The 15,971-nt window shown below is 43.4% G+C and overlaps 1 protein-coding gene across 1 annotated transcript in view; it reads left to right on the top strand.

Annotated features, from left to right (window-relative positions):
- Nucleotides 1-1,501: 1,501 nt before the first annotated feature.
- ITGB5 (integrin subunit beta 5) overlaps nucleotides 1,502-15,971 on the top strand; it is a 79,125-nt gene continuing 64,655 nt past the window's right edge. The window contains exons 1-2 of the mRNA XM_079993424.1: nucleotides 1,502-2,152; nucleotides 15,771-15,856. Coding sequence (XP_079849550.1) covers nucleotides 2,068-2,152; nucleotides 15,771-15,856 — 171 coding nt within the window. The 5' untranslated portion in view covers nucleotides 1,502-2,067. The remainder of the gene's footprint in view (nucleotides 2,153-15,770; nucleotides 15,857-15,971) is intronic.

Here is a 15,971-nt window from a genome sequence, read left to right as displayed (position 1 = left end):
GTAGGAAAGTGTACTTGGAAGATAATACACAGGTTACCTTTACTCCAGGCATTACCTTAGAATTACACACCACAAATCAATACCTTACAGTCCAATAGCCTTGTAGAAGTTTTATCAGAAGAAAGTTTCAGTAAGTTCAGTGAGGGTTTTTCCAAGTCACTGGGCATGGCAGGGCCTTGTTAATGGTGCCCTCAGGGCAGCACTTTGGGGTAGAAGTCCAGGGTTCACTCAGCAAAATGGGTAGGAGTGCCTTCAAAAGCAGCAAGTCTGGCTTACCACATTTTGAGATACCGGTAACTGAAAAGTAATGCAGCATACATTTTCATCACGGGCATAGCCAGGAGTTTTGTTAGGGTGGGCAGGCCTTTTGTTGGGTGGGGGGCAGAATCTCAGTTTGCTATGTATTTTTTTTTATTGGTATTGATTGATTGATTTGTTAATTATTATTGGTATTTATTGATGGGGGGGGGGGACGCAGGTAGCACTGTGGTTAAACCACAGAGCCTAGGGCTTGCTGATCAGAAGGTTGGCGGTTCGAATCCCCCTTGACGGGGTGAGCTCCCGTTGCTCGGTCCCAGCTCCTGCCAACCTAGCAGTTCGAAAGCATGTCAAAGTGCAAGTAGATAAATAGGTACCGTTCCGGCGGGAAGGTAAACGGCGTTTCCGTGCGCTGCTCTGGTTCGCCAGAAGCAGCTTGGTCATGCTGGCTGCATGACCCAGAAACTCCCTTGGCCAATAAAGCGAGATGAGCACCGCATCCCCAGAGTCGTCCGCGACTGGACCTAACAGTCAGGGGTCCCTTTACCTTTACCTTTTATTGATTGGGGGGGGGCAGCTGCCCCTCCCTGGCTACATCCATAATTACCATGTAACTGGAGGGCAATTAAATTAAGTACTGGAGCTGCGTACCGACCAAACGTAATTAAAGCACATGCAGGCATTGAATCCTGGGGGTTGTAGTTTAAGTGTGCTGGGAATTGTAGCTGAGTTTCCAGGATTCTTGAGGGGGGCGGGGAGAGAGACACGTGCTTTACATGTATGGTGTGTATACAGCCCAAGTCGCAATTTTATTCAAGTAATAAGTATGCGTATAGGATTGCCATTTAAGGTTGCGGCAATCTAGAACAAGTTTAAATAAATAAATAAATAAATTGTCCAGTAGCACCTTAGAGACCAACAAAGTTTGTTCTGGGTATAAGCTTAGTTGGTCTCTAAGGTGCTACTGGACAATTTTTTAATTTATTTCGACTGCGTCAGACCAACACGGCTACCTACCTGAATCTAGAACAAGTTTATTATGCACTCGCTTACTTTTGACCTGGAATCCATAGATCCATTTAGCTTATTATTATTTTTTTAAAGCCTTTAGTTTAGATTAGGAACTTAATGCTGTGATCGGAGGCGGGGAGGTGCATCCTGACCGGGCTACAGAGAGTTAAAAATCCCCGGGCGCCTATTGGGCAGGCTGGGCGGAGATTTGCCATTCAGATCCTGTAGGAAGTAAGTTCCTGAGTCTTGGAAAGAGAGTAAAAAGAGAGAGTTCCAGTAAAGGAAGGGGGGAAAAGGAGACGCGGAGAGAGAAAGAGAGAGGGGCGCGCAAAAAACTAGCCAGAAATTCAGATGCAAAATCAGGCGGAGATGTTGAAGAGGCTGCTAAGGCAGGGCCTGGGAGAACTCGGCGGATGAGGAGTCGCGCAACTTTTCGAGTCCCGGGAGAAGTGCGCGGCGGCGGCGGCGGCGCGGGCGCAAGAAGGCGAGCATTGCGCGAGATGGAGCCTGCTGTGGAGGTGTAAAGAAGGAGGCAGTGTCTTCTCTCCCCCGTTTCTCTCGTTCTCTCCACACACGCGCGCCCCTTTATCTTTTGCCTTGGGTGCTCCGGACGAGGCAGGAATGCCCAGGATCGCGCCTCTTCCCTTGGCCGAGCCGACCGGTGCCTGCAGCCGCTCCAGCGGTGGCCTTTGCTGAAGGAGCAGCGCCGCCGCCGCTCTCTCCCCTTCTCCCGGCGCAGCTGCACAAAAGACTTTCGAGGAGCCTTTTTATTTTCCCCCTTCTCCAGCTGCGGTCGTCATGTCCCGACGGAGGGGGCTCCTGCCTTACCCCGCCGCCGCCGCCGCCTGCGTATGCATCTTCTCCCTCTTCAACACTGTTAGAGGTTAGTGGATGGCTTCAGAAGCAGAATTATAATCGAGAGGAATGGTATTTTGAAAATAAAACTGCTTCGGAAGGTTTGGGTATAAGGGAATATGTGAAGCTGCGTCTTAGTTCCCATCCCCCAGCAACAGGTTTTAAAGCTTAGCATACCGAGTGGGAGACAAACTAATGGAATTAGTTGTTGAATATTTAAGAGAGGTGTGCACGAACTCCAAAAATGATTGTCTGAGGAAGAAAGTTAAGTCGGTGGGGCTACACTTTTTAATATATTTTTAAAATAATCCTGTGACTTATTCCACATTGTTGATGATTTGAATTGCCCACACTGCCCTTCTGGACAAGATTCCTAGGGTGTGAAAACAGCACATATAAAGACTTTGCATAAATATTAAAACAAAACAGAAAGCATGGGGGGGGGGGGAGGAAGTTGTGGATAGTCATTTTGGACCATTGGTGGGGATCCTGTGGCCCTCCTCCCGTTAGCCCAGCTTGCTTAGCCAATGGTTTGGCATTATGGGAGTTGTAGTTTGACAATTTCTGGTGGGCAAGAGGCTCTCCATCTGACCCCTGTTCTATATAATAGAGAAAAGTAGTTATCAATAAGTCATCTTGAGCTCTTGAAGGTTGTAGTGCAAAATGTAAAAGGTGTAATGATGTAGTTGAATCAGACTTAATTGCAGCCTATCCTATGCTTGTTTGTTCAGAAGAGCCGATGTTTGTTGTTTTGGAGAGGCATTTGGGAGTGGAAACAAATGAGTGACTAAGCATCAGGTTTGCCAAGTATCTGGGGCAACCACTTGCCAAAAGTAAAGGCAGGAGAAACAGAAGCCAAAGATGGTTGGTAGTGCTGCATTAAGAATGCAGGTGCCAAGTTTTCACAGTGAGGCATGGGTAGGCCCCTGGAGTGAATTTGCAAAAGGAAAACTTCACATATACAGTATATATACTGTGTATAATCATAGGCTATGCATGAAGACTTCCCTCACAGAAAACATCTTGTTTTCATGCATCCTTTACAAAGAAAGACCACTTGGGAAAAGCAGCCACCAAAGATGGGTAATGTTTATCTTGCCGCACAAGAGAGGCTTCTGTGGTGGGTTTTTCCATCAGAGCCAAGCTGTAGAAGTGTTTATCATGCTAGAGCTGGCTGTCACATAAGGTCTTTTATTTAAAAAAAATAGGAGCTGGCTTCATATAAACATGTTCACTTCCTATGTTACTTTACTGAAATTGTGTTTTAAAAAATGTATAGGGGGAAGTGGTTTCGGAATGACCAGAGAAGCAGAGACTTGTAATATGTCAGTGGCTTGACAGGAGTTGGGCAGCACTCTGTAGCTGGCCCACAAAATGTGTGTATCAACAGTGTTTGGATATTGGTTTCTCAAGCAAGCCAGGGTTGGAATTATGCCCTGGAATTACCGTATTTTTCACCCTATAGGACACACTTTTTCCCCTCCAAAAATGAAGGGGAAATGTGTGTGCGTCCTATGGGGCGAATGCAGGCTTCAGGAGAGCCGCAGCGCCAGCCCCACAAGGTCGGGGACAGCGGGGAGGCTGTCCCCGGACCTGGTCTGCAGGCGGGCGGCGGGGAGAAGAGTGCTTCTCCCCGCTGCCGGCCCCACAAGTGCCTGGGGGGGAAATAATTTTTTTTCTTTATTCCCCCCCCCCAAAAAAAAACTTGGTGCGTCCTATGGGCCGGTGCATCCTATGGGGCGAAAAATACGGTATGCTTGTTGTATGCTACCTCCCACTGCATGCTTCACTTAGAAATGGTTGTATGCCTTTAATACTGCTGCATAAATAGCAGATTATTCCTGCTCAGATTGACTGCTCTTGCCCAGATGTTGTGCAGAAAAGATCCTGTAGGCTGCTGCTGTCCCAATATCACATGCCTCTGGCTTGTGAGTATTGAATGGCTGAATGTGTGCTAGTGCACGGCCAGTGAAGTTGCAGAGATGCCACCCTCTCTCTGGTCTGCTGTCCCAGATCAGCTACTGAGCAAGCTGAGATCTGATGTTTCATCTCTCATCTTGAAAAATAGGTGTACATCGTTTAGCACTTCAAAAACAAGTAGGTATAATGCATGAGTATTTAATACTTACTTTGCACCCCTGTCAAAATTGTATCCTTCCCTCACACACACCCCAACATACATATGTCCCTCTCACAAACCGCACACAGGCATATTTATTCCCTTCACACACACCCCAAACATACATACATCTCCCCACTCTCTCAGCCCAAATGCATATCCCTCTTCCTTTGCAATTACACATACAGTGGAACCTTGGGTTGCGAACATGATCCGTGCGGGAGGCACGTTCGCAACCCGCAGCGTTTACAACCCACAGCGCAGTGTCTGCACACACATGTGTTGCGATTCGGCGCTTATGCGCATGCGCAAAGCACAATTTAGTGCTTATGCGTGAGTGCCAAAACCCAGAAGTAACCCATTCTGATACTTCCAGGTTCAGTGCGGTGCACAACCTGAAATTGCATAACCTGAAGTGTCTGTAACCTGAGGTACCACTGTACACATAGGCTATATCTTCATGCATAACCTTTCTCAGATCAAACATACATATGTTCTCCCCTCACCCCTTCTCATACGCAGACCAACAGAATAAGGGATGACTTCGGGACAACTTTAGATATGTCAGTGCCTGTTCTCTTGGCAGATGTCTGTCAAAGAGCTGTGTTGGGACTATTGTTGTTGAACTGGTTTGTAAATGAACTGTACTGAAATATGACAGGATTTTTAATTTATTTTTTGGTAGAAGAAAAACATATTCTCTTGTATGCTAGTGTCATTACCAAGTCTTTATCAGGGCCTCATAGAGGTCTGCTCCTTCAGATAAGGGATCTTCAACTCTCCCTTATGCTTTCCTCTTTGTCAGGCATCCCCAGGAGATAGTTGTGAAGAAAGACAGAGCTGGGGGAATATGAAAGATGTCCATAGAAAAACTCGCCTAACTCATAGTGACCATGCAGATAATGGCCAATGGGAAACATTCTGATCTTTTAGAATTTCAGAATGATTGGAAGTTTATTCCATAGAGTCTGTATTCTTGGATAATTTATTCCCATTGACTGTCTCAGTTTTGCCCACTATATATATTATTTCTGCTTACAAACTGGCATGTCTCCTCTTTCTTGGCTCAGATGTTTTTAGGGTTAGCAAATAAGCACCTATAAATTATGGGCTTTTCTAAATGTCTTGTGGAATGTGTGTACTTCCCCCTGCTTCCTTTACTGTTCTAATTGCAATATTTGTAAAACCTCTATTTGGCTTTTGTTATGAAGTTTAAGAATATTGAGAAGAGGCAAATCCCTTGCCAAACTTCCCCTTAAAAAAAATGTAGAATCTGGTGCTGGAGTTGTTTGAGACTCCTGTTTTTACTTTGCCATTTGGCAGAGGAGGGGGGGAATTCAAGTTGTTTGAGTCAAAGCATTGCACACCTTACTGTTGGCTCCAGTTGTCAAGTCTCTGCACCATCGTTCTTTATTAAATCAGCTTGTTGATATCTAGTGTATTTTATTCTATAATAACATTTTAGGAAGCTCCCTAAAATCCTAGATAATGTTTCTGTGCTTTTCCACCTAACAGTGTATTTGTCAGTGGCTACTTCCAGACGCGGGTGGTGCTGTGGGTTAAACCACAGAGCCTAGGACTTGCGGGGTGAGCTCCCGTTGCTCGGTCCCATCTCCTGCCAACCTAGCAGTTCGAAAGCACGTCAAAGTGCAAGTAGATAAATAGGTACTGCTCCAGCGGGAAGGTAAATGGTGTTTTCGTGTGCTGCTCTGGTTCGCCAGAAGCAGCTTAGTTATGCTGGCCACATGACCTGGAAGCTGTATGCCGGCTCCCTCGGCCAATAAAGCGAAATAATTGCCGCAACCCCAGAGTCGGCTACGACTGGACCTAATGGTCAGGGGTCCCTTTACCTTTACCTTTACTTCCAGACAGGTGGCTCCTAGTGGTCTTCTTTTGTAAGATGCCGATAGAATTTGAAATCGACTTTCCACATGTTTGTGAGCATTGCTGTTTTTTGCTTGCTTGCTTTGTTTTCTGTGTTTATAGAGTAAGCAAACCATCGGCTTAGGATTTTTCAGTATCTTTTTATTTATTTAAAAATAGATATATGGATAATATATTAGGTGTGGGGAGGGCAAAGTCTGAGGCTTCTTTCTCATTCTGAAAGACAGTAAATCTCTTGACTACCAGATACTAAGGACTCACAACAGGGGATGGGCCATAAAACTTTTCTTGTGTACCTCTCTGAATAATTTGGTTGGCTACAGTTTGTAGTACTGATGGCAAATTTCTGGCTCACCAGCCTGCCATCAGCCCAAATCAGCATGACCACATATTGGGTGTGGTAGGACTTGCATTCCACAATGCTAGTCTTATAGACAGATGTTGAGGTAGATGGGATCAGAACATCCTTGATAACTGCGTGTAAAACAAGCTTGTGTTTTAAGAGCTGAGTGAGTTTCCAACAGGTAAGTTGGTCAGTTACTGTCATTCCTTTGTCCTTTGTCTAACAAATGCTGGACTTTTACTATATTTCATTATAGCTTCCACCCGTGGTGGAACCCGTGGTACCCGTGTACCTGAGGTTTAATTGTGGGTAATACAGATACCTTATGTTCACAAAGTCTGTTGTTGTGACCTTAACAGCAATGAAATAAATCTTGCCCTTCTCAAAATAACTTTGACTGAAAATAAACAAACTGTGGTTTCCTCCACCCACCCCCCTACACCTCAAGTTTATCCTTGGGATGTCTGTGTACAGGAAATCTTTAAATATCATCACATTTTTATCATCCTTTTTAAAGGAATTGGAACTTTGCCTGTATATATTAGGCGGTCAAGGAAATAATATCCTCTTGGAACCATTTACTTTTATCTTGGGGCAGTTGAGAATAGCATGTAGTCAATTTAGATCGAGGGTCATCTAACCCCCATTTCCAAGCCTTAGAAATGGCAGTGAAGATAAGACCTGCATTGACACAGTTCTCTCTGTAGATCATACAAGGCCGGCTGTGGCTCTGCCATCAAATGTCTTGCCAGTCATATTGCAATTGTTCCAACAACCCACGTTTACAAAGCTGTTGTTGTTGTTGTTTAGTCGTTTAGTCATGTCCGACTCTTCGTGACCCCATGGACCAGAGCACGCCAGGCACTTCTGTCTTCCACTGCCTCCCGCAGTTTGGTCAAACTCATGCTGGTAGCTTCGAGAACATTATCCAACCGTCTCGTCCTCTGTCGCCCCCTTCTCCTTGTGCCCTCCATCTTTCCCAACATAAGGGTCTTTTCCAGGGAGTCTTCTCTTCTCATGAGGTGGCCAAAGTCTTGGAGCCTCAGCTTCACGATCTGTCCTTCCAGTGAGCACTCAGGGCTGATTTCCTTCAGAATGGAGAGGTTTGATCTTCTTGCAGTCCATGGGACTCTCAAGAGTCTCCTCCAGCACCATAATTCAAAAGCATCAATTCTTCGGCTACCAACATGCATATTTACAGTGTATTCTCTGGTTGCCCTTTTGATTTCTTCCTGCAGTTACATTCCTGGATGATTCCCCAAAATGGTGGTTTAGACTTCAACACTTGGGGTGCAAAATAAAGTACTTTGATTAGAGGAGGGCAAGGTAGATTACAGCCATTCAGTACCAGTGCCTTTTAACTATTGTCTCAGCCAGATGGGGGCTCCTTAGTTACGAGAGGATCCCATTTGTTGGACTGTTGGAGGACTCGGTCTCAATGACCCAGACCTATGGACTGGATTAATTTCATAAGTCTTTCAATGGAACCCCCCTCCCCTCTCTCTTTCTCATTCTTATATTTGCTCTGTTGAGCCTAGGCTGGCCTACATTTCATAGTAGCAATTTTGTGGCTCACAAAGCATATGTAGCCAAAGGCTGGAAAAACAATTATTATTTACGGTATATTTGCCGCATGAAAAGAACTCTGTGACTGGCGTGCAGGACAACAATAGTAGAGCAGTGTCAAGGCTTGCTTTTATTGCACTTTCCCTCTGCAATCAATATAGGTGTTGTTGTTGTTGTTCTGAGATAGTCATTCAATGTTTCCCCCCCTCAGTAGATTATGGAAAGGGTGGCTTATATATGGATATATATATATATATATATATATATATATATATATATATATGAAAAAGAGCCTGTTGAGTCAGGGCAGAGGTCCATCTAGTCCAGAATTTATCTCTCACAGTACCCAACCCAATACCCACGGGGAGCAAATTCAGGTTCTGCTTGTCAAACTCTGCCCACTTATGGTTCTCAGCAACTGGTATTCAGAGACATAATACCTCAAAAAAAAAAAAAAATTAAGGAGGGAATCCTGTAGGATACACTCCTCAGAAGCCAGTGTGGTATGAGAGCCAGTGTGGTGTAGTGGTTAAGAGCGGTAGTCTCGTAATCTGGTGAACCGGGTTCACGTCTCTGCTCCTCCACATGCAGCTCCTGGGTGACCTTGGGCCAGTCACACTTCTTTGAAGTCTCTCAGCTTCACTCACCTCACAGAGTGTTTGTTGTAGGGGAGGAAGGAAAAGGAGAATGTTAGCCGCTTTGAGCCTCCTTAGGGTAGTGACAAAGCGGGATATCAAATCCAAACTCCTCCTCCTCAGTTCTTAGCTTGCAAATATGCCTGATGGTCACTGATGCTATAGTCCAATGATTCCTATACTGTCAGGTTTCAGAGAGCGCTTTCCCCCCCAAACCAAATAAAGTTATAAATTGGCTAAGCTTTGTGTGTATATGGAGCCATTGACTACTGTAAACTGCTTTGCTTGTGCATGGAAGCTGATTTGGCAGATATTGAATAATACATCACTTGTCTACCTGGAGGCCTAGGGCTAAACTCAAGTAAGTCATTCTCGGTGTAGACCCACTGAAATAATTGAAGTCCACTGATTCCAGTTGTTCTACTCTTTAGTATGACTTAGCTAGATGCAACCCATATACTGGATCTTACTAGTTCCAGCTCTTGTTTACAATGGAACAAGCTAAAGATTGTGGTTAAATATTTGAACTTGTGTGTGGACAATGTTAATTTGAGTAAAGGCTTATAGCTTGATAATGTTCATGTTTACTCAGATATAAGCTCCTTTAAGTTCAGTGAGACTTACTCCCAAGTAAATATTTGTAGGATGGTAGCCCTGGTCCTGGAATATGTTTTCACTGCCTGTTTGTTGTGAATAACCGTGCACAATGATCAGATGAAGAGCCTGGACTAGATTTAGATTAGGTCATAGATTTTTATCCCATCTTTCTGAGTATTTAGCCTCACATGGTGGTTTACGCCCTCAAGCCAAATAACAAATAGCCGTATTTTAGGGAGAGAATATACCATAAGGTTTATTATTATTATTAATTTTTTTGCTTGTTTACAAAGGTATGTGCAATGTCTCTTTTTTCAAGTTACATTTTCTACAGGTCAGTTTCATTTGTTGAGACACTAGGGCTACATTAGGAAGAAAAGGGGGGAGAGGTGGAGGGGGCCATGGTGGGTGGGGGTGGGGTCAGGAGGCGATGTTTCTATTTTACTTAATGTATGTGTAGGGTTGTGGAAGCATGACTAACAGCCCTTCCCTCTGCTGCTGATGTTGAGTTATCAGCTCTGTGTAAAAGAATTCACTCCTTCAAGGGAACTACCATTTAAACAGTAGGGATGCTCTTATGCTGCTTCTGAAATGCACTTTAAAATAGCACCACTTTAGAAAATGCATCTGCATAGCACACCATGTTCTCTTCATAGGTCCCCTCCCCCTAATATTATTCTGGGCTTTTTAAAAGGAGGAGTGCAACGGAGTGGCTTTTAGTTCTCTATTCATTTATTTCCTTCTGTGTTGTTTACAATTTAACAAGCCACATTAACAAGATTATTTTATGTACTGCCAAGCCGCCTGTGGCAAATGACTATAAAACAATATAGGGCTTCATTATATGGCGAGTCAATAACCCTCCAGATATTGCTGTAGTAGAGCGTGTGAATCCAGGACAAGAATTTCCACTAATTCAGTAATAAATCAAGGAAGATGCTAGTTCATATTGCTTATTACAGCGTGGTCTATTCAAGGCATAGCGTAAACTGGAATGCTGCTGCAAACCTGACATTTCAGTTGTGTTCTTAAAAACATCATTTGCATGTTTGTTCCATGAACATGGTGTTTGAAGAGCCTGAGAAGCGTTGTGTATAGGGTTTCTGTGACAGAACCACCCCTCTTCAAGTCAACTGGACAACATAGGGAAACCCAGCCCAGTGTTTTGACAAGGGATGGATGCCTTCTTTGGGGAGCACCAGAACACTAGTGGTTCTCTTTATCCCCTGACTGAAAGTGCCACAGGTTTTTTTTTTTTTTCTAGGCCCCAAAGCCTGAATTGAGCTTTGTGTCTGATTAAATTCAGATCTTTGGAAAACTGAATCTGGGGCACCTGCCTCCTTCTGAAGAATTAAGTATCATATAGTGAAAAGAATAGGGTGCCACTTCTGGACTTTGTTTGGGGAATTCTCAGTTCTTGAGTTGGAATGATGTATGCAGCCACCGCCCAAGTTTTTAAATTTTCACATATCAGCACACATTGCAAGAAATCTACCAAGGAAGCTGTTACGAAGAGAAGCTTGAAATCTTCCACTACAGAATTGGAATATGTTCATTCTGTGTCTGCCATGTAGTTCAGTTCTTTCTCTTTTGAAGCTATGATTGCTTGCAACGAGAAGTCGTGGGGGCAACTGACCGGTGCTTTTGTTGACTCGGTAGGACTGTGTGCATATTGTCATTGAATTGATCCCTCAGTGTGGGGAAAAAGGAATCACAATGGTTTTAGAATCTAGCCTTGGGTCAGGCTCTTTTCAGATTTCAGTGTGTCAATTCAATGTCATCAGCTGTGTTCATTTAATTAGATATTGACCCTGTTAATATCTGGGCACAGAAAAATTGACACATCAGTATTATTGATAGCTTTGCCTTGTCTATAAATACTATCACATCATAACAAAATAGTTCTCTTCCCTTCGCTTTCACATGTGCAATTTTTAAGACAAATTCAAGGAGGAGAGGGCTATCAGTGGCTACTATGCTCTGCGTCAACAGTTGGAGGCAGCAATTCATGCTTCTGAATACCAGTGGTTGGAAAGAGGAGAGTGCTCTTGTGCTCCTGTTTTGCTTGCTGGTTCCTAGGGGCATCTGGTTGGCCCCTCTGAGAACAAGATTCTGAACTAGATGAGCCATTGGCCTGATCCAGCAGGATCTTCTTATAAGAGTGTAAGCTTGCAGGCAATATCTGTTTGATTTGTTTTGCTTTGTACTTTGCCTTGGTGTTGAACATAGCCTGGAGATTATTGTAGAGATGAAACCTTGCAGCTCAATCTAGTAGCCAATTAATTACCAAAGAACTACCATAGCAATGTGGTCCTTAACCAGAATGGAAGTACTGAGTTTTCAGCCACTTCAGTTTAATTGCTGGCTATAATATAAATCACCCTGAATTTGTTGTTTAATTGGCTGCATGTCAGGACTCTGCAGTTTAGAAATGAGATTCATCAAGAAAGATATGTATAAAACAGTGAACACCACATGATAACTTTAATAGACCAGCAGTCTAAAACCTAGTGTAATTATCAATAGAGTAAATGGCAGCATTTTTTAAATGAGACATGATAATATAATAATTTATTATGGATACCCTGCCCATCTGGCTGGGTTTCCCCAGCCACTCTGGGCGGCTCCCAATAGAATTAAAAGCATAATAAAGCACCAAACATTAAAAACCTCCCTGTCACGGGACTGTCATGGGATGCAGTCCTGCTCCCTTTGTGTTTTGGAGCGCAAGGAACAGAGGTGATATCAGCAAGATCCTTCCCTTCCCTGCCATGGCACATCTGTGCTGGGAGTGCAGTTCTGCCAAGTGTGTTGAAACACATCCATGATGAGATCATCATAGAATTGGCATACATACCCAGCTTAGATGTAGATAGACATTGGTGGAGGAAGTTGTGCTTTTGTCTTATGAGGAGCCACAAGTGCAGAAAGGAGGTTTTTATACCCTTGGCCAGTAATTCAGAAAGTGCTCCAAATTCATGGAGGGAAGTCTCTGCTATCAGCTGTTGTCTTGGTTTCTGTAAAAGCAATGCTCCTTGTGAGACTGATAGACTGAGATATTAAATAATGCTCCACCCCTCAGTTGGTACGTTATGAGACCCTTAATCTCAGGGTCGTGGGTTTGAGACTCAAATTGGGCAAAAAATCCCTACGTTGCAGAGAGTTGGACTAGATGATCCTCATGGTCCCTGCCAATGCTACAATTCTATTATTCTCTTTTTCTCTCTGTGTGTATCATAGAATCATAGAATCATAGAGTTGGAAGAGACCACAAGGGCCATCGAGTCCAAGCCCCTGCCAAGCAGGAAACACCATCAGAGCACTCCTGACATATGGTTGTCAAGCCTCTGCTTAAAGACCTCCAAAGAAGGAGACTCCACCACACTCCTTGGCAGCAAATTCCACTGTCGAACAGCTCTTACTGTCAGGAAGTTCTTCCTAATGTTTAGGTGGAATCTTCTTTCTTGTAGTTTGGAGCCATTGCTCCGTGTCCGCTTCTCTGGAGCAGCAGAAAACAACCTTTCTCCCTCCTCTATGTGACATCCTTTTATATATTTGAACATGGCTATCATATCACCCCTACACCTCCTCTTCTCCAGGCTAAACATGCCCAGCTCCCTTAGCCGTTCCTCATAAGGCATCATTTCCAGGCCTTCCTTTGACCATTTTGGTTGCCCTCCTCTGGACACGTTCCAGTTTCTCAGTGTCCTTCTTGAACTGTGGTGCCCAGAAATGGACACAGTACTCCAGGTGAGGTCTGACCAGAGCAGAATACAGTGGCACTATTACTTCCCTTGATCTAGATGCTATACTCCTATTGATGCAGCCCAGAATTGCATTGGCTTTTTTTAGCTGCCGCGTCACACTGTTGGCTCATGTCAAGTTTGTGGTCAACCAAGACTCCTAGATCCTTTTCACATGTACTGCTCTCAAGCCAGGTGTCACCCATCTTGTATTTGTGCCTCTCATTTTTTTTGCCCAAGTGCAATACTTTACATTTCTCCCTGTTAAAATTCATCTTGTTTGTTTTGGCCCAGTTCTCTAATCTGTCAAGGTCGTTTTGAAGTGTGATCCTGTCCTCTGGGGTGTTAGCCACCCCTCCCAGTTTGGTGTCATCTGCAAATTTGATCAGGATGCCCTTGAGTCCATCATCCAAGTCGTTGATAAAGATGTTGAATAAGACCGGGCCCAAGACAGAACCCTGTGGCACCCCACTAGTCACTCTTCTCCAGGATGAAGAGGAACCATTGATGAGACCCTTTGGGTTCGGTCAGTCAGCCAGTTACAAATCCACTGAGTGGTAGCATAGTCAAGTCCGCATTTTACCAGCTTCTTTACAGGAATATCATGGGGCCCTTGTCAAATGCCTTGCTGAAATCAAGGTAGGCTACATCCACTGCGTTCCCTTCATCTACCAGGCTTGTAATTCTGTCAAAAAACGAGATCAGGTTAGTCTGACATGACTTATTTTTCAGAAATCCATGCTGACTATTGGTGATCAGCATGGATTTCTGAAAAATAAGTCATGTCAGACTAACCTGATCTCGTTTTTTGACAGAATTACAAGCCTGGTAGATGAAGATGTATGTATGTGGCTTGTCTGATTATGGGGGTGTGTATTATTTCTGCGCATATACACACTGACTTTTGTGTTTTATTGGCTATTGTCCAGGATAAACAAACTGCCCTGCATAACATGGATATCCGGTGGAAATTATTATATTATACTTTAAAAGAATAAATAGGTCACAGCGATGAAATGAGATAGTTATGTAACCTGCATGTGTGTTCAGACACATAATTAAATGCCATGTTATTAAAAGGTCAAGTTCAGATCAGTGCAGTTTACTCAGTTCAACCAGAATCCATTCGGATCTTAAATAGTCTTAAAATGAGGGATGCCTATGATTTCCCCTTTTTAAAAGCAAGTCAATTGACTGCCACAAGTTCTCGTATTCCAGAGAATAACCTAGACATATTTTATTTAAATAGAGTTCCATAATTTTTCCAGACAAACTTTTGCCCACAGTTAGATTTCTAAAATTCCATTGAGTATGCGCAGCCACAGAAAAATACTGTAATTTACACAGCACTTTCAGCGTGCTAACTCACCAATGTTTTTACCACATTGCAAGCATGGTGGGGAAAATTCAAAGCATCTGGTTGCCATGTGCCTAGAAAGTTTGTGCTGGTGCTTAGGAATTTGAAATATTTGCTAGAAAGGTGCCTAGGATTTTTCTTCTCTCAAATACTGGCCTGTTGCTTACAGTGTAAGATGCATCTTTTTACTCTGTCACGGCTCCTGTACCTGTCTCTTAACATCTGTGCAACTAGCAGAAATAAACACTTTCCCTTATCATCCCATCTCCATGCCATGAATGGGAAAGTTATGGCTGTTGACTTTTCATCTCTCATGTTGCTGTTTAAAGGAGCCCTGCTATAAAAATTCTGGGTACTGGTAGTAGATAGGAATATTACTTTGTCAGAGGATTCTTGTTCAAACACATAGGAAGGTAATACAGTGGTACCTTGGGTTACATATGCTTCAGGTTACATACACTTCAGGTTACAGACTCCGCTAACCCAGAAATAGTACCTCGAGTTAAGAACTTTGCTTCAGGATGAGAACAGAAATTGTGCTCCAGGGGCGCGGCAGCAGCAGGAGGTCCCATTAGCTAAAGTGGTGCTTCAGGTTAAGAACAGTTTCAGGTTAAGAACGGACCTCCGGAACGAATTAAGTACTTAACCCGAGGTACCACTGTATGGTTGTTTGGGCTGAAAAAGACACACCCCTAAACTTTGAGGCTTCAGTACAGTGGAATACTTTGGTGAGACTATTTCAAAGTGCACGGTGTGGCTTTTAAAATAACCCTCATTTTAAAACAACCCTTATTTTATTTATTAAGTTTATATCCCATCCTTTTTCCCAAAGGCGCCCAGAGTGGCAAGTCTTAGCTCCAAGCATTGAAAATGTTAAGTCGTTCAAATGCTGACTGACTGCCTATAGAAACATTAATTCCTAGCACTAAAAACAACCTAACATAGCATGTTTTTAGCTAAATATGGGAGTTTTTGATAACTTGCTAGACATTTAACCTTTTCTAAGTAGAAAACAAGCAATTACCTCATTTTTATAAAGCAACAAATGCAGGCTTTTTGGGGGGTTGGGGGGGAGTAAAGTCATCACACATCAAGAGAAAGATATTCCTAAAGGGTTGTCTCTAATAAAGTCATACTTAGAGTACACTCACTGAAATCTTGGTAGTTAAATTAGTCATGGCCATTGATTTCAGTGCGTCTGCTGACTGCAATCCTGTCCGGGTCTACTCAAGACGTGAGTTCTGTTGAATTCAATGGGGCTTAGTCCCCCAGTGGGGTTAGGAGTGTAGCCTTAGTTTTGTTTCTGATCTGCCATATTTATTCTGGTGTGAATAGTAACAAGCACCCTGTTATTTCTCATGGGGTATTTTTTTGGTCAATTTCTCTGGTTGCTCTCTTAAAGGTCTCAATATTTGCACAAGTGGCAGTGCTACCTCCTGTGAAGAATGTTTGCTTGTTCATCCCGAGTGTGCTTGGTGCTATAAAGAGGTGAGTTGTCACTTTTCTTTGGTCCTTCTTACTTTAAAACTAGCTTTGTATATTTGCAGTCTAGAATCCTTAACCTCAGGTGTTTTTTTGTACAAGGCAGACTGGTCAACAGATT

This window comes from Podarcis cretensis, assembly GCF_951804945.1.
Source record: "Podarcis cretensis genome assembly, chromosome: 1".
In the NCBI taxonomy this organism is placed as follows: Eukaryota; Metazoa; Chordata; class Lepidosauria; order Squamata; family Lacertidae; genus Podarcis; species Podarcis cretensis.
Note: the sequence above shows the minus strand (reverse complement) of the source record. Positions and strands in the feature narration are given on the sequence as shown.